The sequence below is a fragment of the Alternaria metachromatica genome, assembly GCF_023757995.1.
Source record: "Alternaria metachromatica strain BMP 0045 chromosome Unknown scaffold_8, whole genome shotgun sequence".
Classification (NCBI taxonomy): domain Eukaryota; kingdom Fungi; phylum Ascomycota; class Dothideomycetes; order Pleosporales; family Pleosporaceae; genus Alternaria; species Alternaria metachromatica.
Window position 1 is genome coordinate 502,040 of NW_026055499.1, and position 27,940 is coordinate 529,979.

At 52.5% G+C, this 27,940-nt stretch overlaps 9 protein-coding genes across 9 annotated transcripts; 2 read left to right on the plus strand and 7 right to left on the minus strand.

Annotated features, from left to right (window-relative positions):
* Positions 1-690: 690 nt before the first annotated feature.
* J4E83_004613 (uncharacterized protein) lies at positions 691-1,068 on the minus strand (the record flags this gene model as incomplete). The annotated part of the gene is made up of 2 exons (XM_049331540.1): positions 691-839; positions 891-1,068. 2 exons carry the CDS (start codon positions 1,066-1,068, stop codon positions 691-693), a joined length of 327 nt encoding a protein of 108 aa, XP_049189314.1.
* Positions 1,069-2,907: 1,839 nt separating this feature from the next.
* Positions 2,908-3,396, plus strand: J4E83_004614 (uncharacterized protein; the record flags this gene model as incomplete). The annotated part of the gene is made up of 2 exons (XM_049331541.1): positions 2,908-3,068; positions 3,114-3,396. 2 exons carry the CDS (start codon positions 2,908-2,910, stop codon positions 3,394-3,396), a joined length of 444 nt encoding a protein of 147 aa, XP_049189315.1.
* A 1,142-nt stretch (positions 3,397-4,538) lies between these two features.
* On the minus strand, positions 4,539-5,358 carry J4E83_004615 (uncharacterized protein; the record flags this gene model as incomplete). The annotated part of the gene is made up of 2 exons (XM_049331542.1): positions 4,539-5,120; positions 5,176-5,358. 2 exons carry the CDS (start codon positions 5,356-5,358, stop codon positions 4,539-4,541), a joined length of 765 nt encoding a protein of 254 aa, XP_049189316.1.
* Positions 5,359-11,219: 5,861 nt separating this feature from the next.
* Positions 11,220-12,921, minus strand: J4E83_004616 (uncharacterized protein; the record flags this gene model as incomplete). Its single annotated transcript, XM_049331543.1, has 2 exons — positions 11,220-12,479; positions 12,544-12,921. 2 exons carry the CDS (start codon positions 12,919-12,921, stop codon positions 11,220-11,222), a joined length of 1,638 nt encoding a protein of 545 aa, XP_049189317.1.
* A 1,151-nt stretch (positions 12,922-14,072) lies between these two features.
* Positions 14,073-15,161, plus strand: J4E83_004617 (uncharacterized protein; the record flags this gene model as incomplete). The annotated part of the gene is made up of 1 exon (XM_049331544.1): positions 14,073-15,161. One exon carries the CDS (start codon positions 14,073-14,075, stop codon positions 15,159-15,161), a length of 1,089 nt encoding a protein of 362 aa, XP_049189318.1.
* Positions 15,162-15,547: 386 nt separating this feature from the next.
* Positions 15,548-16,426, minus strand: RPS5 (ribosomal protein S5; the record flags this gene model as incomplete). The annotated part of the gene is made up of 4 exons (XM_049331545.1): positions 15,548-15,865; positions 15,944-16,127; positions 16,234-16,274; positions 16,343-16,426. The coding sequence occupies 4 exons, from the start codon at positions 16,424-16,426 to the stop codon at positions 15,548-15,550; spliced, it is 627 nt and encodes a 208-aa protein (XP_049189319.1).
* Positions 16,427-16,987: 561 nt separating this feature from the next.
* On the minus strand, positions 16,988-19,101 carry J4E83_004619 (uncharacterized protein; the record flags this gene model as incomplete). Its single annotated transcript, XM_049331546.1, has 2 exons — positions 16,988-18,487; positions 18,538-19,101. 2 exons carry the CDS (start codon positions 19,099-19,101, stop codon positions 16,988-16,990), a joined length of 2,064 nt encoding a protein of 687 aa, XP_049189320.1.
* A 4,462-nt stretch (positions 19,102-23,563) lies between these two features.
* On the minus strand, positions 23,564-25,531 carry J4E83_004620 (uncharacterized protein; the record flags this gene model as incomplete). Its single annotated transcript, XM_049331547.1, has 3 exons — positions 23,564-24,204; positions 24,252-25,193; positions 25,246-25,531. The coding sequence occupies 3 exons, from the start codon at positions 25,529-25,531 to the stop codon at positions 23,564-23,566; spliced, it is 1,869 nt and encodes a 622-aa protein (XP_049189321.1).
* A 623-nt stretch (positions 25,532-26,154) lies between these two features.
* On the minus strand, positions 26,155-27,738 carry J4E83_004621 (uncharacterized protein; the record flags this gene model as incomplete). The annotated part of the gene is made up of 2 exons (XM_049331548.1): positions 26,155-27,674; positions 27,726-27,738. The coding sequence occupies 2 exons, from the start codon at positions 27,736-27,738 to the stop codon at positions 26,155-26,157; spliced, it is 1,533 nt and encodes a 510-aa protein (XP_049189322.1).
* Between the last annotated feature and the right edge of the window lie 202 nt (positions 27,739-27,940).

The window sequence follows — 27,940 nt, forward strand, 5'->3', positions numbered from 1 at the left end:
GACGACGGTGCTAGCTGGGTAAATGGTACGAACGATCGTCGGCAAGAAGAACGAAATTGCTATGACAGTTATGCTGTCAAGCAGGAAGATGAACGATATCGCAAGCGTGATTGGGTTGGAGAAGCCGCGTCGAAGCTTCAAGGTATCGATCTTGTCGAGCAGTTCGGTCTGGTTGAGACGCTCGGATTTTATCCTGCCAACTATCATCCGTATCTCATCTTCGGTCATCCAGCGTGCAGTGTCCGGGCGGTCAGTCAGTGTGAAAAAGGCCACGACAGAAAGGCACATGGTAACGATGCCTTCGATCGCAAAGATCCTTTCAACTGTTATTCAGAGACTTGCAACATACAGGCTATTTGCTTACATTTGCCAACCATCGAAGAAACCGACGGAGCTCAAGTTCAGGATAGCCGAAGCGATCATGCCACCGAAAGCTCCCGCGAGAGGGGCCATGGACAACCACAGCCCAAGACGAAAGGTCAATTCCGACCTTTTGTACCATCGTGAGAGGTAGTAAACGCATCCAGGCATTACGCCGGCCTCGAAGATCCCAAGCAGGAATCGAACAGCACACGCCTGAGCGCGGGTTCGTACGAAGGCTGTCGCGATAGACATGGCACCGAAGCCAAACGAAGTCATCGGCAGAAACCATCCAGGTCCTACTGCTATATCAGAATTGAACAAAGCGCTCTAGTCATCGTGCGCACCGATCAATTTGCAGCAGAGCGTTGCTGGCATCTCGAAGATTATGTATGACACGTAAAACGCCGATAATACGACGTTGTAGTCATATCCCTCAAGCTTGAGATCCTCCTCCATGCCAGCTATACGGGCGTTGCCTGTTGTGATCAGTCCGTGGGCATAAACACGCCATGCGCAAACGGCCTTACCGATGTTCGTTCGATCGATGAAACACAAGAGATACAGTACAATGACGGTAGGCAGGACGCACAGGTCGACTTTCATCAGTAGCTTCCTTTCTCGACTGCTTGTCACATTGTTCGAATTCGGCTCATCGTGACCTGCGTCGACCTCAAAGGTCATCTCACCGGTGTGCTCCCGGTCCATGATTGCAGATTTGAGAGTAAGTTTCAACGCGAAAAGCGACTTGAGAAACGGCGCTGACATGCTTACAAAGGTGGGGTACTAGCTTCCGGATGAATCGATCCTGGCTTGCATGGTATCCATGTCTGACAGCGGGTGGCAGCAACTCCAGCTGCAGTCTGCGGTCGTACGAACCAGATGCTAGCCGCAATCGGACTAGTGTTTGAACAACGAGACATCTACGACTGCGCAGCAAACGTCCATGTCTTTGTCACCAACATTTGCCCACACTACAGCACTAAATTTGATCCAGAATGTCAAGCCTACAACAATTCACTCCCACAAGCAACAAAAGAAGCTTCGCCACAGGCCCCAGCTCGAGTCGCGCAACTATCGCAATCCAGCCTGGTCGATGGATGTTCACTCGACAGCGATCCAAATCGTAAAACCCCAAACGCTTTCACACACTGTTCGTGAAAACTCAAAGAAGCCTCCGCGCACCCGTCTAACTGAGCGGGTGTCAGTTCATTTCCTTGACAATTTACTCTAGCCATTAAACCAACTACCCGGCGTCCGAGCTCAACCTCGACCTTAGTTGGACCGACCGAAATCTCACTCCGCTTACGTCATTTCTGGAGTTCTCGGCTGGGCCGCGACCCTGTTCTCAAAATGCCACGCAGGGTGAAAAAATCTCATGTCTTCGCGACAAAGTCTCAGCCGAAGCGGTCAAACACTATTCTGAAGCAGAAGCGACACTTGCCATCCAATACACCGCCTACCCTCGAACCCTCCTTCGATACAGAAGAATCAAAAGAATCGTCTGAAAGCGGAAGATCGTCGACAGCATGCTCTGAAGTCTCAAGTCGTGATGGCCTGTTTCCTGAATCGTCTACGATGGCCACGACCCCTTCGATGAGTTTAGAACTTCCGAAAGTCTCTGCAGTATCGAGCTCTCAATGTATTGTTTCCAAAAGCGCTCTTTGCAGTATCGCCTGCCCTTCATCCTCTGCTTGCGCGAGCGATATACCCGCAGTTCCGGAACATGAGTCACGTCCACATGAGCCCGAAGCTGCTACCTCAGAGATCGAAAACGTTACGGAGCACGCCGCAGAGGATTCAGACAAGCGAAAGCTCTCGAAACCCCCAAAAGATCGCCTAGGCGACAACAAGCATACCACATTGGAGCCGATAAACCCGGCTTCCATGCGCCGCACGAGAAGCACTTTCAAGTCGCTAGGCCCGAGCATAATATTCAACTCGCTCTTCGGTGGTAGAGATGATCTTGTATCGACTCCCATTCCGTCCTCCCGCCAGCCTCCTGCAGCTAAACCTGCAAAATCGGAAGTTGAACAGGTTCCAGCATATGCGACAACTACACACGCTGCGTGGTTTAGTAGCCCGGCCAACAAAATTGTACGTGGTGTACCAATGGGTGTCTCGCGAAGCGTCGCCGAACTGCAGCGTATTGCGCGGCCCACGACTCCTGTGCTGGATCTCGAGACGTCGGCCTCCGCTCTTTCAGCGCATCAGTAATATTCGACTGGCAGCGTCGCACAAACCTTGGTCGCATCTTCTACAACGATATTTTCTGCGTTTGATGTTCGGGTTTGGTACGACGAGGCATTACGAGTGTCCTGAGTGGCTCGCTATTAGGGGTCTTCGAGAACATGAGAACCATGGTTGTGCATTTGAGTCAACACATGAGATATTTTTTAATAAAATCACACGCCTCCAGTCCTTGATCCTTTTCAATAACCTCATTCCCGAATACCAAGCCTACTCTCAAACAAAATCCCAAAAGTTACATCTAAATCACAAGCGCATCCAAACCACGTCCGCGCCCACACCCACATACCGTCCACCATGTCAGGCATATTCAGCAAGCTCATGGCCTACTTGTCGCCAACGCCAGAGAAGCCAACATTCCGGATAACAGCCCTCGTCGCGCCCGCAACGTCACAACAATACTTCTCCGACTCCAGCTTCTCACACGCTGATCTGATTGGCATCAATGAAACCATCACGTTCGATGTCGACTGCGATGCAATCCCCAAAAGCATTCGCTGCAGCTGCCTAGCCTCTGGACGCGAATGCAAAGCAGAGTACTTGAAGGAGCACTACGTTATTGAGTGGGCAGCGGGTAGTATCATGGAGAATGAAGAGGTTGAGATTGGAGGAGAAACTGTACGCAGAGAGAAAAGGGGACGGCCTAAGATCTGGGAGGGTTGGTGCAAGGATGGTGGGATGGTTTATTTGAGCCCTACGGAAAGGCTGAGGTGTATTGAGGGCTATGATGAGCATTTGAGGGAGGAAAGGGAGAGCGATCGGTTGAAGAAGGCGAATTCATTCTAGTTGGGACGGGTTTTGGTTGTTCATGCCAATACCTTCACGTTAATCAATAAAAGCTGGACCGGTCTGCAGCCTACAGCGCCGTAATAACGTTCAGAGTACATGATCCAACATCGATGTAGGTTGCAGATCGGTTCACGGTCTTCTTGCATGAGGGCCTTCTACAATCCAGTATCGCCAAACGGCTGTGAATGCGCAAGCGGAATACTCACGGCAGTGTTGGCGCACCCCCAATCACCAATCAAGCATTTACCATTGTCTCACACAACGCATTCGTTTGTCGCCCATAGCCCTCTTCACACCGTGCGTCACATGCGAACACTGATACCACCCAGTCTTTGTTCATCAATCGCACATATGGACACAGCCACTTCTGCCTCACCATTCTTCGTACCTGGTCTGCTGATACTGCGCCGCCCCGTTTCGCGCAATTTTTCCAGAATCTTTCAAAAGCTCGCATACTCTTGTAGTCAGGTAAACTACGCCCGAAGTCGGAAATGTCGGCTTACTTTGATCCTCTAGGCGAGACCGAGCCGAACACCACAAAATACACGTTGACAGTCCTGATTCCACCCAGACCACCGCCGCGCTGGTTGCCCAGCATATTCAGCAACAAACCATCTGCAAACACAGATCTTGTGGCTGCCGGGCACAAAATACCTGCATCGAATACCAATCCCAACTTTGATCTTTTCGAACTCAAAGACATCGATGTTCTAGACACCAAGACAGTCATTATACGAAGCGCATGGTTTCCATGCGATATGAGGTGCGCGCATGTTGAGAAGGGATACGAGTGTAGAGAAGGCTGCTACTTTCTTGAGAAGGGTGGGGACGTGGCAAGATGGCGATGCAAAAGGGAAGACTGTGAGGGACACGTGTACTGTGGGAAAGTCATGACGGATGATAAAGGAAAGAGCTGCTTTGGTAAGGAAGGAGAGAGAATGGTATGCTTGGAGAAGAGACCAGAGACAGATTCTTAGAGACCTTTGGCATGATAACAATACGACAAGTGAATAGACGAATCAGGATGATATTATAAGCGTGTGTATTCAGTGACGATGCGTAGATGCATAAAGGGTATTCGCTAAGCCAGAACTCGTTTGAAATGCGCAGATGAAAGCGACTGTCTCGCTACTAAACTTTTACAAAAAGAAAGCGGCAACTGCGGCACCAAGACCAGCCAGAGCTGGGACTTGGACCATGTGGGCAGCACCAGTGGCTACTTCCTCAGGACCGCTGGAGGTGGCGGAAGCTCCAGAGCTAGCAGCAGATTCCGAGCCAGTGCTTGCCGCTGCGTCAGAGTCGGAGCCGGTAGCAGTGGCAGATCCAGAAGCTGCGGATGTGACAGTGGAACGGGACGCTGTTACGGAAGCGCTGCCGGCCGATACTGATGCGGCCGCTGTGGCACTGGGAAGGGAGTCACCGCCCTCGGTGATGACGACGGCGAACAGGTCGAAGTAGCCTTCGGGGAACACTGTACTGAAAGAGAGAGCGGCATCCACACCGTCCGGGCAGAGGGAGGAAGCGTATTCTGGGTCAGCGCATAGAGAGCTCATTTCAGATTCGAGGCCAATGGTAGTTTGGGTGCAGGTTGCCTCCGCTTCGTCGGTGTTCTGGCGCGAGCATGCGCCGGAGACGGTCACCGTCACGCCGTAGTGGTCATTGGAGGCGTCATATTCATAGTAGGTGTTGCCTCCGACAGTGATGGTCGAAGGGACATCGGCCTAGTCGCAACAGATCAGTGAATGTTATCGATGATTTCAACTCGTTGTTACGTACCAGTGAGTCGTCGAGGGTTATACCCTGCACAGCCACAGACATGATAGTGCGGTCGTTGTCAACGCTGACCACAGAACCCTCGTACGAAATGCCCATATCGCCTAGACCGGGCATCCAGACCTGAGCGGTCGTTTGAGCCGCAGCGTAAGAGGCGAAAAGCGCCACGGAGAGGATCTTAGACATCTTGCGGTGTTGATTGAGACGAGCAATGTGGGGTATAGTGACAAGTATTAAATAAGAGTCTTGAAAAAGATTGGCAACGAACGACAGGCAGTAACGAGTGATGCTTGGCGATGAAGAAAAGGTTCGTCGAGTATGGGATATCTAGTCTACTTATTGGGGAGATTCGGAGGCTGATCGCTTAACTGACAGCGCATGATGCGGCACGCCTAACCGGGCGGCGCAGGCCCCCTAAAGACCACCAAGCCGCCTTTCTAGGCACACCGGCATCTGATATGGTCTAGCTGCGTCTATTCGTGCGACTGTTGCCTAGGAGAAATTGCGCGCAAATCCTCCGCAATTTTCGTCGAGTCAAGCCGAGTATGCTGTGGAGTGACGTTGATGTTGCTTGGTGATGCGCACTCGAAGCCATGAGTTAGAGCTGCCAAGTTCTCGTACTCGGTCAGCCAGATAGTTTACTGTTGAATGCTTGCCATGTTCAAAGATACTTCGTCTTCACGCGTGTAACCTCGATGCACTGATGACGATTCGTGTGTGAGCTAGACTTGACAGACGGAAGAGTTTGTGGCTTGCAGCATGGCCCATGCATGTTTCGGTGCGGCGCTCTCTGGGCCAGTCCATGGGTAGCGACCTTACCGGGACCGCAAGCGAGGGCACATATGTATGCCAGCCCTATGCAGGCTCTAGTTGTTCGGGAAGGCCGCAATTTAGAAAGTGCGCGATTTGGGAGAGATTTTGCGAGGTGGAGTTCGGGATGAAGTGGGAGAAGCGGATGCGTCAAGCGCTGCTGACATAACCCGAGCTCAGAATTGTCAGAATGGTGGCAGGCGTCTCCACGAGCTTTCTGGTCGTGTGTATCGTCACACAACACATCCAATCCTTCGTACGATAACGCGCATTGTGGAACTAAGTGTGCATTACAAATTGTGTAAATTAAGGGAAAAATCAAGGGTATCGCGCTCGCAAAAGCAAATGCAACGCAGCACAAACGCCAGGCCTGCCATACAACCGTCTCAGCCATACCCGCCGGGTGTGACAAGCTCTTCCAGCCCAACAAAACCCCGAATTACTACCACCGTCACACGGTATACCACTCTGCCTTCACGTGCCCCTTCGATATTACCGCCCCGTCGACGCGCATAGGTGTTGGGCTCGAGGTCGTTTGGGAGACCGTAGTGTGGCATCGGCCTCGTCCTCCATCAGTCGCGGATCATAGTATTCTTGGCCACCTCAGGCGTCGTTCTGGTAGTATTGAGCTCCACGGCGCATACCACTCGAAAAGTTGTAGTCATCGTCGTCGTCGTCCCTCGCGCGAAGGAGATCCTTGGACCAGCCCTGGAAGGGCTTCTTGAGCATCGACTTCAGAGACGAAGAAGTCGCAAGTGCATGATGCATGCTCGGTGAGGATGAGCGTTCAACTGGCGCCGTCACGGAAGAGCTGCGGCTCGATGGCTTGGATGTTTGCGCCACCATGTTGAGGGTATCGAGATTGAGTGTGAGATTGGATGTGCAAATGAATTGTAGACTTGTAGGTTCAGAACGAAAGAGGATGATTGCTAACATTCGCTTGCTTTGACAGATACCCTCCCTCGAACTGTCGGTCTGGCGCCTCACTATATACTCCTCCTATCGCAAAGTCGAAACGCATCGCTCCCAACAATCGTTCCGCCGAGTCATCGCCGAAAAACCTCATACCGAAAGACTGCATACCTTGATAAGAAAGACCCACTGCAGTCTTGCATTTTCAAGACTGTAATTACGATGATTGGTCAAGAAGCATGTTTTCATGATTTAGCCTGAGTAAAGCATTGCACATGTGGCGAATCGGGTACAACTCGGAGTTTCGGAGGCGGTCGGCGAGGGCTGGAATCGGGATAATTCGGAATACAAGAGACATAAGAAACCGCCAAGCACACCGGACGATCACAAGCTTGTCAAGACAACATGACCAAGTGGGAATGGCAGAATGATATTTTCTAATTTAGGAATTCTGGTTTCGTGTACAAAGTTTCAAGACCGGACTGCGACAAAGACCTCTGGCCAGGAAACTGCTTGGCGCGCCCATGCCCTGCGATCGCCTGAACGGACACACTCAGCGCAGGTTGACAATCGCTGCCAGCGCTACTAACGCTACCAAAGCTGCTATATAGTGGGTTCGTCTTTGGCGTGCGTGCGCGGTGTAGTCCGCAATAACGCTCTACATCGCGATCAGGCCATTCAGTCCGTCTTACATCCGGAGACGTGCCCTAATCTCATCTATCCGTGCAATGGCTTCATTCGCAGCTGCCTCGTTTTGCGCAATCATGAGCGCCAACCTCTCGGGCAGTTCGGTGCGTCGTCTAGCGAACGCTTCTGCTTCTGCTTCTGCTTCTTCCAAGAACGACGCCCTCCATGGACTGTGACTACGTACGATGAGCGTGGTACGACACATCGGGCAGGTTGCATTTTCGTTTCTGTGCAGGTTTGCGTGCATCCAGACGTGTAGGCAGAGCTTGTGGAAAATGTGAGGCAAGGGACAGGTCTTCGTCTGGACTACAGCTGTGCGCGTGATGGAGGATGCGTGCTCGATGATTTCCGGTGGATCAGCCATGTCATCAGCCCTGCAAATGTCGCATACGCTGCCATGCTCAACATAGTGGTCGTCTTTGAGATTGTCCACACTCGCGTCGAAGAACGTGTCAAGGCGCGCATCGATTGTGATGTTGTTGGCCATACTGAAGAGCCTTGAGGTTGAGATCTGCGGGGCGTGGTGTGTCAGGAATCTGAGTTGAGATTAAAGTGATCGTAGCTAACGATTGAGTAGAAAGAAGGGTTGTGCTCAGGAGCCAACCTTGACGGAGCTGATGTACAGTGATTAGCACCTTTGCGATTGTACCCTTCGACACCTATTTCACTTGCGCCAAACCTTCGGTAAATAACGCGAGCACCAAAAAAGTCTTGACGATCCAATTTTTAACCATAGTAGCTCCAAGAAAAGTGAGAGAAGAGTTCAATTGATCACAAAACAAAAAGTCTCCTATCATAAAGGTACAATTCAAGCGTCGTCTTCGGCCTCCATCGTATCAGGATCGAGGCTTTATCCCTACCCTTTGTAACTCCAAGATACGCTGCTCTTCTAAGAAATGAACGTGCTCTTCTCCCAACCGACTCCGCTCTTCTCCCGCACGAAGCAGCTCTTCTTGCAACAGAGTCCTCCGACTTGACCTTAATCGATCGAGCGCTTCATTCAATTCTCGGAGACTTCGTTGCATTTCGACTGTCATTTCATAGATCATGCGCTGCCGAGCAAGAGCGGTCGGTTCTTCAGGTTGCAATCGTTCACGCTCAAGAGCGTCTCCTTGCGTATGAGTCGTACGAAATGCGGAAGGTGTAGTTGACTCATCATCTCTAGATCGCCTCTGGGTCGTCGCAGTCCTATGGGCTTCCGAAGTTCGCGCACACGCAATAGCCCTTGGATTGAAGATGAGCAAGCCGCGGCACATGGGGCAGTTGCCATGAAGACGATGGGTCGTTTGCTCCTGGAGCCATTTCTTGAGACACCTCTCGTGGAAGACATGTCGGCAAACGGCGGTGCGAATGATTGATGTTGGCGATATAGCGCGGAGGTTGGCTTCGCTGTTTGAGACTGTTGCCGACGCCTCATCGAGCCCGCAATCGGATGTCTCGTCGTTGAAGCAGATGTCGCATACGGTTTCGTGTTGTTTGTAGTAGTCATCTTGGAGTTGGATGGCTTCGAGTCTGAGTATATGGGTGTGGCTGCGAGAAGTAGGCATTTTGAACTCCTGGGAAAAGAGACGATGGTGAGAAGGTCAGAAAGTCGAGGAATGCGAAGGCACAATTTATAGCATCTGTTCCAGGATGCTGCTATTGATTAGGGATACTGTAAGCACATCCGTGGTTGTGTCGACTCAACTACGGTCCGCGCTGCGCACGTGCCTCTATCCGCGAAGATGTACGAAATCGACATGGCCATGCTATAACCTTGGTTAATAACTCGCTAGATGGCAAAAAAGACGCACTTGAGGCACACAACTTCATCTTACTGAGCATCTTTAGCGTTGATACTTTTCCTGTGGGTTGATGACTGTTCAGTACCTACGTGATCCTCACGTTCGCGCGATGATCGACTGAATGCCAGAGCTTCACGAGGAGTCATTCTAGAGGAAGTATATACATCGTTGGCTTGGTCTTCTTTGCCCCTTTACTACCATTTTTGAACCCCAACGCTTCTTCGTTACCACATATCCTCCGTGGTGTTCGTTATCATGGCTACCGCCTCCAGTGCTAAGAACTTGACTTACACTATCAAGGTGACAATTGCACCACCTGAAGACGATCCCGTTGGGAATACCGTAGAGCGCTTTGGTCCGGCTGATATGGCCATGGCGCGCGCGATCGCCAAAGCGGAAGATGCGGTCAGAGCTTACCATGCCAAAGAGCTCGAAGATACCGATGGCGAGATGCGAGCAATCTTTTCAATTCTGCATCGCCGATACAAAGCGAATGGATCTATGAGCAGCTTGTCTCACATCCATCCTGTCGACGGGTCCAGAAGCCTCGATATCAAACACTGCGATACCTTCGTCGTCCCCGAGCTATCGTTTCGAAGTGGCGCTTCGAAGTGTCACCATCTTCGATGGGGTGCCAAGAGAGAATGTACGAGTGGAATTTGTTATGTATTGACACATGAGAAGGATTGTGCTGCCGTAGGGAGGAAGGTCGCGTCTAAGCTTTGGGAGGATGAGGATGAGCAAAAGCGGCTGTGGTTACCAGAAAGACTTTCGAGTACTGGGCGCTACATCTACTACGTCGGCCAGCATCCAGAAGAGGGCATTGAAAACTCAATGGAGGAGTAGATTGAGCCCATCGAGAGTGCTATGTCATAGCTGCGCTTTCCGAGCTCTCGTAGTCGTCTAATTAGGACCAGACACGGCGTCAGAGTTCGGCATGGATCTGTAGCAGATGAGCAAAGCAAATGAAATTATTGTCTGCTCTATTGCCAAAAGTCGAAGATGTACGACTCTCAGCGAGGATACCGAACACATGTTGGTCCAAGTGGATAAAGCACAGGCCTGTTGGAGGATGACTGGCAAAGCTCGTAGGGGCCATAGAGCGTGCGTGCGCTCGATGACTCCTCTCAGATTGACCCGTCAACTGACTGTACAGAATCATCTTCAAGGAACGATCAAGAACAAGAAGAAATCGAACAAATAACCCATATTAATACTCTTGTTTCTTCTTATCACTTCGATCAACAGCAACAGCCATGCCAGCCCCAACGGCTAACATCGAGACCTTCACGGTAACTGCAACCATCGCGCCACGCTGTAAAGACCATCGAAGCGAAGATATGAGCACCTTGTTCCTCCCCTCACCACCAGAGACGCGAGAGTGCACTTATGCGGCCGAAGAACTCCTCAAAGACACACGATGCAGCCACCTCTACCCTAACAACACCGAACCTACAAAGCGCGGCGATGAGTGTACGAAAGCATCTTGCTACGTCCTCACACTATGGGACGGCGAGGGAGGAACACTGAGGTGGGCCGGCGAAACGAAGAAGGGCTACGAGGTTATCTGCCAACGTAACGGTAAAGAGTGGACTCAGCTCGACCGGGTAGAGGGTTGTTGGGATGACGCAAAGAAAGGAACATGGCGAGAGAAGTCGCAATACAGGCGTCGTAAACTGGAAGAAAGGGATAATTCAGGTACTCGATGAGGTTAACCTGCATGTAGGGGACGATGTGTCTACGTGGATGAAAATCTACCAATATCACCATGACGAAAACCGAAATCTTTTGACATCAGCAAGTGCCAATGAAACAAAAACAGGGGACCATGTCGTTACATCGTACAATCACAACTCATACGTCTCCTCGATATGTCTTGTACGTCTCCTTAAACGTCCCATGGAACCCAAAGCTCATCGGCCCCGCCATCTCAGCTCTTCCCATCTCCGTCAAGTCCTTCGCATTGAGCACGAGCAGGTAGCTCTTCTCCGCATATCCGTCCAAGACCACACTCAACAACACGCCATCATCTTCCTCCACACCTTCGGGGTTAGCGATGAAGATCGCTTCACCAGGCGTGTGGCCATCCACTTCCCAGTAGATAGCCTCCTGAGTCTTGTTGTCAAATTTGACGAGGCCGTCGAAGAACGAAGAACGGAGACGGTCGGCACATCCATACGTGTAGCGATGGCGCTTGGTCAGGTATGCCGGGTTTAGCGTGGGCAACTCCATAGACTTGAACTTGTCAGCCTGGAAGAGAAGCTCAGCAGGCATCGCGGTAGGAACACCAGCGTCAACGCTTGGGAGGCGGAATTGCGCCTGCATCGGTAGACAAGTCCTGCGCTTCTCGCCCTCATAGTCAGGCGTGTCGATGGAAGATATGATGTTGTCGTAGTAGAAGCGCTTGACGATGTCTAGGTTCTCAAACATGCTGAGCTCGGTTATGATGTCGGTCTTGCTAGGGTCAGAAGCTGATGACTCTTCCCAAGCGTTGATGCTGTGGAAGCAGAAGAAAGGCATGCTTTCGTACGTTGCTACGAGTCCCCTGCCTTCGCGGCGGTCGACAACGTACCATGTTGCTTTGGAGTTTGGATCAAAGGGCGCGATAGAGTCGACGACGTTCTTGTGGTACATAAGCGAAACGCCACCCCATGTGATATGACTGTTCCAGACACAGAGGATGACGTAGTTCTCGGTCAAGAACAGCGAGTGGATGTATGCAGGTGTACCATGGAAGGTAGCGAGTATATCTGTCTCGCCGGACGCTGCCGAGACACGGAAGATGCGGTAGGTACCCTTGTATCCAAAGTCGAGATTGAAGTTGTACATGTCACCAGTCTGGGGGTCAGACTTGGCGTGGGCGGCAGAGAAAGGCCCTTTCAACTCCGGGTGAAGGAATTCTTGACGTGCATAACCGCGCGGCTCCAACGTCTCTGGGTCGATTTCCTTGATGGCACTAGAATCTGTTCGGGCGTGCAGAGTCTCAACGCCACTGGTGTGACCGTTGGTCGTCGGTTTCGCGCCTTTGGTAAGCTTGTCACTTCCAGCCATATTGATGGAGAGCGTAACACCGACATTGCGCTCATTCTGTGATGCCTGGAACATGCTCATGACCTTCAGACGTGGAAGTACAAAGTCAGTGTATGCCTCACGTGCATCTCGTACAGTCAGGACTTACCTTCCAGAAGAAGCTCTCGCATGGATCACGCTTTGCAGCAAACGTGGTACTATCCAATTTTCCGGTCGTACGAACAATCTCAAGGTACTCATCCACTGTGCGTCGCGAACGGTATGTAACCTTCGCCGGGCCGTCCGCGTCGGGAAAGTCAATCTGGAAACGATGGACACATGAGAATCCATCAAACCAATGTCTTGCTGCCCAGATCTTGCCATCGTTTGTCTTCGCCTTGTAGCCGAGTGGACCCGTCCGATACAATACACCTGCAGCATGCCGTGGGATCGTGCCTTTGACGATGAGCTCCACGGGCTCGTGTTCTTCGTAATCCGTGTCGAAGCCCGCCGTGTTGGGCCAGACATCTGTTGTTGCGACGACCATGTTGACGTTCAGTTGACCAATTATACGGCGCGTAATATGTGGTGACCCCGCAGCAAGGTGCCTCAATATGCCGTAGGCTAGAGATGTGCGTCGCGTGAGGTAGAGATGGGCCAATCGTATAGCTTGGAGAGTGGCAATGGTACGAGTCAGACAAGCGTCGACAGAAGAATATGATGAGTCGGGTGGATTGAAGCCTTGTTGGATGAAGCCAAAGCTACAAGAGTTCAGTAATCATAATTCGGGCCTGTCCAGAGATATAAAAGCGATTCGGATCCCTGCGTCGTACACATGTTGGACGGCCAGACCTGTGGACAATCGGGCCATGCCTTCCGCACGTATCGTCCAGTGGTGGTATCGCAGTCCATTCCCCATAGCAATGTTACACAGCAGCCGTGCCCTCGGAGGGACTGAACGATTGGGAAAGCTTATGCCTGGGGTTGAAAACGTCGATTGGTTACCCTCTCTTGACAATGTGGAGAGGAGGGCGAATAAGGCTCCGAGTTTTTTGCTATCGGCCGTAAGGCGCACCCTCCAAGAAAAGGTCAGATATCATTGGAGACGCGCCATCCATTCAATGCCCAAGTTTTGACTGGGGCCCTCGCTCATTAAACCATCATCTGCTGCATTGTTTCTCTCGTACCTTGATGCTTTCTAAACTAATGCGAGATTTGATAGATTCAGGTTCAGGCCTCCGGTCAATGGTATGGTCAGAGCGACTATGCTGTACCAAAAGGGCAGAAAATACGATGAAAGCGCGCAATCAAAATGTCATTGCGCAGACGTCTGTAAGATTCGTGCCGTGCTGACGACAGGAGCACTTCGTTGCATGTGAATGATCGCTGAAGATGTAAGCTAGGACCAACGCGGCACTAGCGTTCAGCCCTACAGCGGACTTGCAAGTTGCATCATCAACTTGACTTAACATTGTCTTTCATCCGAAGCACATTTCTAGCTCCACGACGACTACTGCTATTGCACAATCATCGACTCCTTATCATACCGCAGATCTCACTTCTCAATTACATGGACCGCTAGCGGCTTTCAATCGCTACCAGCCGGCCTTCGCGCGAAAACCCCACTTCGATTTATCGACTCGCACCCTCCGTCAACGCGTAAACCTGAGCATCGACTATACTATCACGAACGTCACGATGGGGGCCATATTATCTCTTCCATTTACGATCCTAAATCTCCTCCTTCCGTTCACGCGAGCTGGCACACCTCTGTCGCAAGATCTTCTGCACACAGCTGTACTTTGCGGAACATTATATTTCGCCCCACAAATCGGCGAATGGTACAATGCGCAACGACAAGCAGCAGAGGCGGGCGCAGATCAGAGAGAGAACAACGAAGGCATAAATCGCCCGGTTGAACAAGTGATCAGGAACCCAGCAGGCGGACAGAGAGATGAAGGAGAACAAGCACCATTAGACGAGCGGTTGGTCCTCCAAGACGATGGCGTAGAAGCCGCGCGACCGCCACGGGCGCCTACACCACCACAGCACCAAGCCCAGCTCCAAGCCCTCTTCGGAGACGTCCCCATACCACAACATCGCCCGCCACATACTCAAGCACAAGAAGCCCAACTACCCGACGATGCCTTCGCACCCGGCCCCGCAGATCCCCCACCACAAAACGCGAACCGCCCCCCACCAACCCAACGCGTAGTCGGCACCAAGAAAGCCAAATCGCTCGCCCGAAAAGACCAACAACGCGCATACAACGAATGGCTGCGCTCAGAAGCCGAGATGCGCCGTCTACAAGAAGCAGAAGGCCGGGAAGAGCGCGAGGCGACTGCGGCAGCGGAAAAAGCTCGGCGAGCGGCTGTCGAAGAAGAAATTCGTGAGCGCGCAAGACAGGAGCGAGAGGAAAGGAAGGCAGAGGAGAAAAAGGAGGCCGAGTTGGAAGCCGCACGACGGGAGAGGTGTGTCGCCTTTGTAAGGAATACAATCAAGGAGAGGGGTGCCGTGGATTTGGTCGACGCAGCGTACGCGGAGGGTAAAGATAGGATTTGGGTCGAGAGATTGATCCGCGCAAGTGGGCTTATGCAGCAACTACAAAATGAAGGGGGTCACATCATGATCACAGGTCACGACTGGCTTGTAAGGATCGATGAAGAGGTCATGGCCAAGGCTTATGCTGAAGCTGAGCAACTTGGAGAGCAGAACAGTGGTAAAGTCGGCTTCGAAGAGTTTGGAGCCATATTAGAGAAGGCTGTGTTAGGGCGGGCGGCAGCATAGACATGTACATAAAAAGTGCAGAGATGAGATACCCATAGATGAATTTGGATGTACTGGAGTTCATCGAAGATCTACACGACTTCCGCCATTGTGTTATACATGAAGTGGCATTTCACAGCTACACGATGCCTTCCAACAGCGGGTCCGGCCTCCTCTCGCCTGTCGGTGGCCGTCAACATCACCTCGCACGCAGCAACTGCTCATCTGAACGTGGTATCGTATTGTCCATTTTTGTCATGCAACCATGAAAGAGGTCTTAATCGCCTAGGAAAGCCATGCCATGCATAAGATCCCTCATCCTGTCCGATCAAAAAACGACCAGAACAGCCATTCGAAAGAACTCCTCCCAGAGACACCATGCACACCCATACACAGAACGCACGCCTTTATCGGTTGGACTTGGCGACACGCTCGAGCTCATCCTTCTTCTTGATGGCGTACGAGTTGCTGCTACCCTTGGCAGCGTTGATCAGCTCCTCAGCAAGGCACTCGGCAATGCTCTTGACGTTGCGGAAAGAGGCCTCACGGGCACCGATGGTGAGGAGGGAGATACCCTGGTTGACACGGCGGAGGGGAGAGACATCGACGGCCTGGCGACGGACGGTACCGGCGGAACCGATACGGGTGGAGTCTTCACGGGGACCGCAGTTGACGATGGCATCGACGGCGACCTGGATGGGGTTCTGGTCGGTCATGATGTGGATCTGCAATTGTCAGCCGTCTCCCGACGCGCATTTTATGCCATCTTCGCGATTCCGAAACCTGGCAGATTGTAGACGTACGATCTCGAAAGCGTGAGCGACGATGCGCACAGCCATGAGCTTCTTTCCGTTGTTACGGCCGTTCATCATGAGCGAGTTGGTGAGACGCTCAATGATGGGGCACTGGGCCTTCCTGAACCGCTTGACGGCATATCGGCCGGCGGAGTGTGAGATGTAGACAGGCGAGCGGATCTGGATGTAGTCGCTGCGGCTTCAGTTAGCCGAAGGTCTCGCAGCGTAATACAAAGTATCCAATGCCACCATTGTCCTTTTATACGGGTGTGCGGCGCATTATCGTGGGGGAAACGTACGTCAATGAGATGTCGCGGACCTCGACCTCCTCGTAGGACCACTGCGAAAAGTCAGTATTGTGCGTGTGGGCGGGAGTTGTAATAAGCCTGCCTTGTTGAACAGCTTTACGCTGCCCTGCTCGTCGGTGACATCCTTGGGGAGGATGGCAATGCCAGTGGGGTTCTCGACCTCGATTTCTCCGTTGTCAGACATAATGGCGGTTGTCGGTGTGGAAGGGAGAAAGAGGGTTGGGCGTCGAAGTTCGTAGTCGCTGTCGCAAGAGATAATCCAGGTGTTCGAGTGCGATCAATTTCGACGTTCGCTTGAACCGCCAATCGTGCGCTAGCGGGGCTTGGCGGAGATGCGCGCGCCGGGGCCCGCCCATCTCGTCTTTTGAACACCACGCGAAGAAAATGGTCCATTGCTCTAACCAACCAATGCATCGGTTGCAGAAATGAACTCGTGTTCAAAAAGGCGGTGGTTACAAGCACAGAACACCAAACAAAGTTGAACATGGCAATACTCAATTACAATATCGTAAGAACCAGCAAGAAGCAAAACTGTGGTATATAACGCAGTCGTTGCTTGTGCAAAACATCTATGCAGACAGACAACGCCGGAAAAGCTCAAATGCAGCAATAGCCTCCAACGCCATGCAATGCCGCTAAGCGCAAGGTAAAGTCGCAACAGGAAATCAATGGTATCACGACTCTCGCTGCACCCTAGTCAGCACGGCAATCACCAGCCACCTCCACAACGTCCATCTCCGATCGCTCATCTTCGTATCCGTGATACACTTCGTACCCGAGTCACAGGCGCACTAATGTCTCTGCGGTCCTTTACACCCTCGACCATCTGCTTCATCGGCGTTCCGTGACCGGCGGCCATGCTTCTAGCACGTCCTCTGCGCTCACGGATCGCTGCGAGTGCGGCTTCCCGGTCGATGCCTAGCTTATTGAGTGACAGTTCACCCAGAACAGGGGTCTGTGCATTGGCTGCAGCGTGGGCTACAGTCGAAGGAGTCATAGGCCCACGGCCAGCCTTGAACGCTGGAGTGGCAGGGGAGAAGTGGAGGGGGATGGTAGTTGTTGTGGTAATAGTGCGAGTGAGATAGGGCGTTGTAGGCCCAGTAGGCTCCCTGTCGGGCGTCGGTGGTGACATGTCCTCGTCCTCGCTGTCGTCGTCGACGGCGTCTTCGTGGATGCTGATGTCTACAGCCTTGCTCTCCCTGCGAGTAGGAAGAACAAAGTCGACTCTCGATGCAGGACGGGACTGTGGCAAAGATATGTTGGCAGGAGCGACCACGTCAGGCGCTGGCGCATCGGTCATCTCGACTAGAGGTGATGGCTCTGCATGTGTGACGATGTCTGCTGACGGACGAGACTTCATAGGTGATGGCACAGAGCGGAAGGTCCCTGTGTCTGGAGAGAAGGCGACAACGGTCTCGGGCTCCTCGGACTCTGTCTTGACTACAGTATCCTCAGGCGGTGTGATGGGACGCTCGTTCTCCACAGACTCTTGCTTGATCACTACACCTTCCATGACATCGTCTCCGTGGTTGCTGGCTGGGGGCGTGGAGATGGGTAGCGAGACCTTGATGCGCTGCATCTCGGCTTCGAGGGAGTCATCGTGGACGTAGTGCTTTCCCCTGTTCTCAGCGATGCGGCAAGAGCAGCACTGGAACTGGCACTCCATCTTCATGAAGTCGATCTGCTCCTCGGCACGCTCGCGAGCACGTCTCTCTGCTGCCAGCTCCTGCTGAATGAAGCGCAGATCAACTGCGTTCTTCTTTGGCGACACGTTCTCCTTGTCGTCGTCCTCGCGTGCTAGGTTGCGTGGCTTGCGTGGTGATCGAACAGGTGATGCGAATTCATCCGTCTCTTCCGGGTCGGCCGATGGAAGCGGTATCTGGCCTTCCGCAGCGATGCGCAGAACCTCCTCTTCTTTCAAGCTCGTCTTAAGAGCGTCCCGCTCGCCCTCGACGAGACCAAGCTTCTCTTTCAGTGTCTGCACTTCTTCGTTCAGTCGGTTGCTAACACTCTCAATCTCCACCTGCAGGCTGTACACTTCGTTCTTGTACTTGGCGGCTTCATCGGTCTTGAACTTGACATCTGACTCGGCCCGCTGCAAGCTACGCTGGATGCTCTGAATCTTGGCCTGAAGCTGCGGTATCATTGCGGAGCATCGGAGCTTCTCGTTGTTGGCCGCCATGTACTCTGCCTTGCAGTGTCTGTATTTGCCCTCGTAGGACTTGGCTCGCGATGCTGCTTCCGTCTGGAACATGTTAATAGGTGAAACTGTATAGAAGAGCATGGTGTACTTACAGCTTTGGCGTCCATACTCTTCCACCTCTCTTCGTTGTCCTGGAAAGCCTTCGCCCACTTGTCGATGGCAGCTTTGCTCGCATTGACTCTCTTCTCAAATATTTCCTTGGTAACGGCATTCGCAAGCGATTCCTTTGTCTGCTCAAGTTCTTGCTTCAGCTCGTCAATGCGCACGTCGCGTCGGCTTGATGACAGCTCATGGTCGCGCTCCTTCTTGGCATGTTCCTTTTCGATCTTGTTCAACTTCTCCGCGTGTCGTATCCTCTCCTTGTCGAGCAACTCCTTGAAGCGCTTGCATGCTTCCCGTGGGTCCTTAACCTCGAGATTCTCGAACATGCCGGTCAGGGCTGTGACGGAAACATCGGAATCGGTTCGGCGGTGGGTGTGTCGTAGGGGCGAGTGGGGGCGGAGGTTGGGTGTCGAGGGTGAGAGAACTGGCGATGAGCCCCTGGAGTCGCCGTACGGAGATCTTGAGCCAGCAGCGCGGTCGGGGCTGGCAGGAAAGATGGGCATCCCAGGCGAGAAGGGTGCCTTGTTTGGCGACAGAGGTGGAGGCGGATCCATCTGGACCGGGGATTCTTTGAGGCGCGCCAACTTGACGGTTTGGGGGGTTATGTATGTTGTCGAAGGGTAGCACCTGCTATGAGTTTGGTTGTTCAACTTTGGTAGTCTAAGGAAGTTGTGCAGCACGTCTATGTAATATGTGGTGGTGCGAGCTCAGACGGTGAGCGGTAAACAGCACTAGCCGCCCACGCGACGCTACTTCCCTGCCATAGCAACGCGAAGACGCACGGACTATTGATCCGCGAACCCCACGTCATGTTCTCTGAGCAATCCGACAAGCCGGGATTGTACCCTGTCAATCAGAAACGGCTCCGCAGCTTTCGAAAAAAAGTTACTTTTATGATCTTGCATCGCTTGGTAAATGAGTGGATTCAGTAGGTTTTCTAGATACCAGGGCAAACTCCAAAACCCAAAACATTACCCAAATGTCAACACGTGGAACAAAGGAAATTGATACAGGCGTACGAGTACAGGCCAACCCTAGCGTTTGCTGCTGCATCACCGACTTCAGTCCATGGGACCGAGTCACCAGTTTCATCTCCATGAGACTCAGGTACCAACTCCAGCGAACGCTGCATATCCTCCTGTCTGTTGAGCAGGCGTGCCATACATGTCCGGGGTCGCGGAGGACGTAATAGCGCTGGTGATCATGGTAGTAGGTGCTGCTGGGTAATCTAGTGTGGAGTAAGCATTTGAGATTCGACAATGAGAATGAAGGGGAATAAATACCGAGCTGCTCAGTACCCGTGGAGATCTCGGAAGCAGGTACCCCAGGCGATGCCGGGTAATCAGTAGCTACAGGCTGAACTGCCGAGTACATTGTAGTCATGCTCCCTGACACTGGCGGAAGAGAGGTAGCTGGGACGTAGACGCTTGGCGTAGAACTGACAATTGGAGTAGGTGCTACGACTGAGGTTGAAGATGGCGTTGGCTCAAGAGGGGTACCTGAAGAAGCCGTGGGATAGCCTGGAGGAGCCGAAGATGAAGCTGGATACGCGGGAGCGACCGAAGACGACACTGGATATGCGGGAGCGACAGAAGACGACGCTGGATACCCGGGAGCGACTGAAGACGATGTAGGCGCAACAGGGTATGCCGAAGAGAGCGCCGAGGAGATGGGAAGGGCTGATGATGGCGTCGCAGACATGGGAGGCACCGAAGATGAAGGCGGCGAAACAGGGTAGGCCAAAGATGATGTCTGCGAGGCGGGAGGGGCCGGTGCTGATGCCGAATAGTCTGGAAGGCCTGACGATGTCGGCGAGACAGAGTAGGCCGGCGATGCTGTCGAAGAGCTAAGAGGGACCGTTGCTGATGCTGAATAAACAGGAGAGTCTGACGACGATGTCCCGTACACAGGAGGGGCAGAAGGCGACGTCGAGGGGGTGGGATGACCCGAAGGCGATGCCGGGTAGCCCGGAGGGGCTGAAGAGGATTCCGGGTGCATGGGAGGGGAAGAAGACGATGCTGGCGAGACAGGATAAGCCGAGGAAAGTGACGAGACGGGAAGGGCTGGTGTTTCCGAGTAGACGGGAGGAACCTGTGTTGATGCCGAATAAACAGGAGAGCCCGACGATGTTGGCGAAGACATTGGAGGGACGGAAGGCGATGCTGGATAGTCATGAAGGGCTGAAGATGGTCCCGAAGAAACGGGAAGAGCTGTGGATGCCGTCGGATAATCAGGAGTAGCTACCAAGGTCAGCGGCACATTCTGATAAGACTTGATGATGTGTCAGTCAACAAACCTGCTGCAGAAGATGTGGCGGATCGTTGCGATAAGTAAGTATCGCTCTCTTCCGGATACGGCAGTACGGTGCTCGACGTCAGATACCCCGTTCCATGTGGAGGCTTCGACGTAACATTTCCTGTCGGATACGGTACGTGGAGAGTTGGTGAAGTACCAACTGGGCCTGCACTGTGTGATACATGTGCCCCTTGGAGAGAGGTGATAGGGTAGGGTGCTACTGATGCTGTCGCGGGGTTGGTGGCGTACGGCAAGGGCGTATCTATCACAAGGTTAGTTATTCGTATACCAGCAATCTCTTTCTGGGGTATACATAGTAAAACGAGCGAGAGGTGATGGAATTGAAAGGCATACTGTAGTTGCTTGGCGTTGCGGTGCTCTCCAAAATCGCACTGCTCGTAAGCTTACTTAGGTGAGGAGAGACAGGCGCAGGGGAAGGGCCATATCCGCCGCCAGCAGACGAAGCCACGTTCGAAGTAGGAGTGACAGCAGGATAGTCTGAAGTCGCTGGATTCTCAGGAGGTGGCACGGATGATTCGGCAGGATACTCCACAGTGATGCTCGATACAACTGAGCTCGAGGAAGGGCCTGAAGGATAACCTGCAGTAGTATCAGATGTTGCCCGTCAACTTGAATCTGCCTTTTTCTTACCAGTGATGGTAGGGCCGCTTACAGCAGGATAGGTGCCAATTATCGAAGCCGGCGGCACAATACTCGAGCCTGATAGCGTTATGGTTATGGTCCCGGAAGTAACGCAGGACGTACCAAGGGATGAGGCCTGAGAAGCCATAGAAGATGATGCGGCTATGGTGGTCGGATGGATGTATCCAGTGCCATAAGGCTCGCCATTTCCGCTGTACGCGGCTCTAGGTACGACGAGAGCAGATGTGAGGGTACTGTGAAGTACAATGGACGGAGCAACCCACTGGGAAAACCGGATACCCATGATGGAATGCGAGCTTCGGCAATGGTTTCAGGTTGGCCTAGTGTTCAGGAGGAGATGTAAGAAGAGGAAACAATGATGCGTTGAAAGTGCTTGGGGCAATACAAGTAGATTGACTGCCATACATATATGTTTTCAGGACCGATCATATCCAAGCAGCTGGGTAGAACAAATGTCAGGAGTTGTCAACATGTAACATCGACCCTTGATTGTTTCCCACGCCTCCTTTCGATGTCTAAGAATGTCAGCAGCTCTGTCCATCTCGACTGCGTGTTGCGCAACGAACTGAGGGAGGCGTACTGCATGGTCGCTCTCCATCGGCCCCAAATCTGCAATGGCAGACTGTGGCGCGGGTTTGGGGTTGTAAAGATGGCCCCAGGCGAAGACCGTGAACACGGCCATGACGATGACATGCAGAAAGATACTTGTCATCAACGCAAACGACACTCTCGACGTTGATCATGTGTCTGGTTGAGGTTTCGAGTTGGGTCGAGGGCTCCAAAACGCCACGAGGATGCAGATGCCATGACGACAGAGTACGACGTTCGCGATGCATGCTGAGCTTAGAGATGGGGGCTCACTCGGCTGTGCTGAGGCTTTTCCTCTCCCAGGACATGGAGGACTCCATTGTGTCAGGCTACCTTTCGTCTTTGTCCGTTTCCAGCATCCCAACTCTTCTTACAGATAGTAACGTCTATTGAATGCGCCTTGGGTATTTCCGAGAACGAGAAGCTCCCAAAAAAGCGCGCCAGACGCCAAACAGCTGCACATTTTGGGTGAATAAGTCTCTGTCATGCTTCGAGAGCCACCGGTGTGCCAGCTGGGAAGTCCAGGTGGCCGGCCGACGGACATTGCAGCACAGTCAAGGTGAACCCTCTCCACGAGACGTCAGCAGTATACCTAGGTAGCTGCGCCAGAGATTCACTTTGAAACAACTTGTCGACTCGACTGTTCCAGCACAACGGTGGACGTAGGCCCCAGCATGCGGCGAGGATGTCAGCTTAGGCAGACGATGTACCACCGCAACGCGTCATAAGGCAGAGCATGCCCATGGCTCCAAGACAACGGCCGCAGGTACCAAGTTTACCAAGCGAATGTAACGGTTCTAGAATTAGTGGTGGTCGTTCTCAGGCAGCGATATCGGTCCTCCCTGCCTGTGGTGGATGGTAAGTGTCGTACGATCCGTGAGGGGTTCGGTAACCGAAAGCTCGAGAATGGGGGCTGGGCCGCAGAGCCCCACACCAGCGCTAAGAGGGGCGTAATTTTAGCGTCACTGCCTTGCTCATCTGGGCAAGTGGTGTGGAGGTCTTGACAGCCTGCATCTGCAGCCTTGACGCAAAGATGGATTGCATGGATTTTGGATTTGATTCGAACTAGAATAATCAAGAACGGATGATGACAATGGATATCAGAAACACTGCACAATTTCTACAAATGGCAATCTAGTCTACATGGACTTGCAATCTGGCGCCGTAAACATAATGAGATGTAACATGACCCGAAAACCCGTACCCATAACGCTCGCTTGACGATGACAATTATTGATAAAGACGCTCGGCTGATGACAGTCTGCAATATAATGCGATGAATATGAACGCCCGCTCGTACAGAATATGACAACTTTTAATTACGTTAGGAAGGAGACCAATTAGTATAGGAAGCATGATTCAATGACGGCCGTATTTGAATCGTACTCGTAACAACAGCGGCGAAGAAATATCGTCGAACTGGTCTGGAAATATCGGAGGTAAGAATGAATAGAGCTCCGCGCCACCGTGTTAAACCTCCCATGGCTGTCGCTGGCGGTTGACTGTGCCGTAGGACCTCGGCTCGTCCTCTTCGAGCAGGCTTTCCATGATGGAACCTACTTCGGTGTTTGTCACGGTAATGGCGTCTTCCTCGTCGAGTTTCTTCCTCATACGGTAAACCTGTACCGAAACATAGATGACGAGTGCCGTGCCTACGACAAACGCCAAAGCAGCCAGAATGATGTTGATCGGGACTGGGTTGCCGTGCCACAAGCCCTTTGTCAAGGCGTCGATTGCGGTCTGCGACAGATTGAACAGGCCGGATACGCAGATGATGGTCCCGTAAACTCGTCCAAACGTAGCGAAGCCGAAGACCTTGGTCGCGTAGTCAGACATGGCGGAATAGTAAAGCGGGCGCAAGAAGACAAATAGAAGAACGTTGACATATCCAGCCCAAAGAGTTGAGATAGAGCCGACGACTCCGATAGCAGCGATGATGACAACGAGGAGCGAGAGTACGCCAGGTGTGCTGACGTTATCGAGCAGTGCCCCTAAGAAGGGAGTTGCGACAACTCCAGCGACGGGCAGAGCAACGTCGAAGAAGTCGTTGACCTTTTCTGCGAGCTTGACAGATCCAAGCATGTACGTATATTGTTCGCGAATAGTAGCAACTGCGAGATGTTAGCAGTGTTCAAGCGCACTGGAGGGATCTACTAACTGAAGAAGTTCATTCGCACCATCTGGATCACGGTCAGAATAGTGAGCAGTATGAACCAGGGCGTCAGCATCTGGTCTTTGGCAGACTTGTTGTGCAGTGCTCCCCAGACACCGGAGTTTTCCAATCTCTGCTCAGCCTTCTCTTCCCGGATCTTACGAGCCGCCTCATTTCCGATCAGCTCATCAAGTCTGCTCTGTCTCTCCTTGCGTCGCGAGCTACGGGCCTTCCTTCGCTTCCAGATCTCGTTATCGGGTAACTCATCATCCGAAGAATGGACGTCTCGCATAGCGTCTTCAGCTCTCTGAAGCTTCATTTCTAGTTGTGCCTCAGTCTTGTAGTTCTCGGTCGGTAAGAAGGTAAGCTGCGCGATAGCGATGGCTGCTGGAACAATGAGATAGACCAGGAAGAAAGTTTGTGGCTTGAACGCCCTGTCGCTAGCATCGTACATGAGCCTGTAGAAGAGAAAGACTGCTGCTGAAGCGTCGAATGCACCAGTAACGAGCGCAACGATGCTACCCGCATACTTGGGGAAGGCGTTAGCAATCTGGAAAGAGGGCAGGAAGACAAAAGTGCCTCCAAGGGCAAGGAAGAAGTTTCCGATTGTATATCCGTCAAAATGCTCGATCTGAAACGCGAGACTCATTAGGATACTTCCAAGCGCGAGACAGAAAGAACCGGAAAGGAAGCAAAGCTTGGGCCCATAGCGATCGAGCAGGGTACCGACGGGGAGAGCAGAAACATTCGCCGTAGTCGATGCCAAAGAAAAAAAGAAGTTCAACCTGAGATCTTGCTCGAAGCAAACTTCAACGTCGGCATCCACCTCTTCGGGTGTGCACAGATTGCTGAAAACGCCTTCCTTGATAAGAATTGGCTTCAAAGCTGCAAAACCGAAAACGATGCCGCTAGCGAACCAACACGCAAGAACCGTTACGATAACCTGTGCTGTAATCGCGTGTTAGTGGTCAGAACGCGAATGCGATGCAGCCAAACTTACCGATACGCTTGCCCGTCGGCACCTTGTATGGCGTCAAGCCTCCAGGTTCCTCGCCCGGTGCGAGCTCCTCGGGCTTGGGTATTATGTCGTAACTGATAACTCTCCTCACGCTCTTTCCTTGTGCGCTCAAGAAGCCAGCTCCCGAGATGGCGCTCTCAAGAGAAAGCCGACGTTCCGCAGCATCCTGTCGGCTAATCTGGCGGTCGACAGGCGGTAAGAACAAATCTACCAACGCCTCCTCGCGATCAGTGCCCTCTTGCTGTGTAACATGCTGAATCAGTGACATGGGAAGTCTGCAGCGAGGCGCTCGTCGTTTGAAACGCAGGGCAGAGTAGACGTCTGAAGAAAAGAATCAAAGGGGCTGTGAGTGTTCGGCTCGTCGAGGGCGACAGAAGCTAGAAAAGCGGAGGAGCGGAGTTAAATTGATGCGCGTGCCCTGACACGAGACCCACGATCTAGACATAGCGATCGCGGGGGTCACATGTCACATGCAACAGATTCCGGCATCACGGAGCCGTTGGCTATGTTGTGTAGACGTCAATAGACGCTCCTGCAACCATGAGCATCGAGTATACACTGTCGGCGGGTACGCTGCATGCTCGCTTACTAGAGAAACGCCGCGAAACGTCTAAAATGGTCGGCGTTGTCGCGATTGATTGGTTCCGCGCTGGTCCCGAAGCGGAAAGTTCATCGCCGATCTCCCCAACCATCTTCCCGCAGGTTCCATGAGTTGCAACCCTTGGATTGCGGCGCACAGGGTCTTGATAAGAGAAAAGCAAGCAGTTTGAGGCTTGATAAGGTCCACACCGCCAGTCTGTCAGGCGCAGTATTCAATTCTTCAGAGAGGCGATACACACTCAGGGTATTCGCAGTTCTCCCTGTCGCATTCTACAACAAGATGTCGCCTATCTAATCTTTGTGGTATACGTTCGCATCGAAGTTTGTAGGAAATTGGTCCCGCCCCTCAGCATCGCTTCGCACCCAGACCGCGACACTGGTGCCTGGGCAGTTGAACAGTCCATAACCTTCGCTGTCTATCTCGACCTCACTCTCCTCCCACCCAAGGATGTCAGTCCACTTCTCGCCGGCATGCATGTCGCCAACAGCCATCTTGATCTGACCCGGACCTGCGTTGCTCATCACACACGCCAGACCCGCTTTCCTGTCCCATGTTCCACGGCGCACAAACCCGATGCAGTTGGCTTCGTTGAAGTAGTCCTCCTGTGTTCCGTACGCGAAGAGTTTTCGTGCGAGAATGAGATCAGCGAGCTTTCCACCACATGAAGCAGGCGTCTCATGCGGCTCTGAGAGACCGTAAAGATCGCCGTAGAATGGGCATGGGTAGCCTTCCTGCCTCAGCAGAATGAGAGCGTAGGCAAGAGGCTTGAAGAAGCCCTCGATCTTGGTCTCCATCACCTGCCCAGGTTGTGTGTCGTGGTTTGTAACGACCGTAACAGCATCGGTGGGACGCATTTGAACGAGCGTATTATCGTAGACCTTCCTCAAGTCCGCCGATTCGCTTGTCGAGATGGACCCGAAGTTGTTCAGGAGAGGCGAGTCGTAGAGAGCGAACTCGTGGTTCATATCGTCGAGCCAATCGCTCATCTCTTTTACATCTCCCGACCAGAACTCACCGACCACGAAGATGTCGTCTCCACACTGTTTGCGCAAGTTCTTGATCCATTCATTGGTAAATCTTGAGGAGAAATGCTGCACCGCGTCGAGCCGGAAGCCCTTCAAGCCAAGCTCTTTAGTGATCCACACGCCCCAGTTCTTGACGTCTTCTTGAACCTCAGGGTGCGAGTAGTCAATGTCGGCGAACATCATGTAGTCCGCGTTGCCTTGCTCATCGTCCACGGATTGCGACCAGCCTTTGTTGTCACCTAGGATTTTATAGATGGCTTTCTTCTCGGTGGCTTGGTCCCAGTCGGTACCTGAGAAATGCTCCCAGTGGTATTTCATCTTGGAGTACTGCTCGCCACGACCCGGAAAATCGAAGCCTAGCCATCCCTCGATTTCAAAGGCATCAGAAACCTCCTTAGTGCGATCATTTTCGTCAACTTCAACAACACGGCACTTCTCCGTCTGGTCGGCTCCAGCCTTGTGGTTCAATACGGCATCCCAGTATAGGCCCACGCTATGCTCCTTGGCGACCTTCGTAAGTTCGAGTAGCTCTTCTTTGGTTCCCCATTTGGTTCCCTTTTGACCCTTCTGCTCAAATTCGCCGAGGTCGTACAGGTCGTAGATGTCGTAGCCAACGCCCTGAGGGTTGGCACCTTTACAGCCAGGGGGTAGCCATATGTTGGTAATACCGATGGCTTTTAGCTTAGGAAGCTCCTCGGCAAGGCGCCGCCAGTGCTTGTGATCATCCGGGACGTTCCATTCGAAACCCTGGAATAGGGTTTCATTCTCTGGTGTCGGCTTCTGTTCTATAACGTTGTTAGATTTGAATTGCGGAAAGAAATACCATCAACACACACCTTCAGAGCTCATTGTGAGTATCAAGATATATGTCCTAAATCAAAGAGAGTTGCCTCCAAATGGTTGTGGGTAGCAGAGGAGTTTGGTTGAGCAAGCAGAGTCTTCGCCAGTGCCATAGTCAGATTTAAGGAAAACATCATCGCTGATAGCGCGTGAATAATCCTGCGTTGGTAGGGGCTGAGCAGGTTTGTCTATCATGTACCCTGCGTTTGCG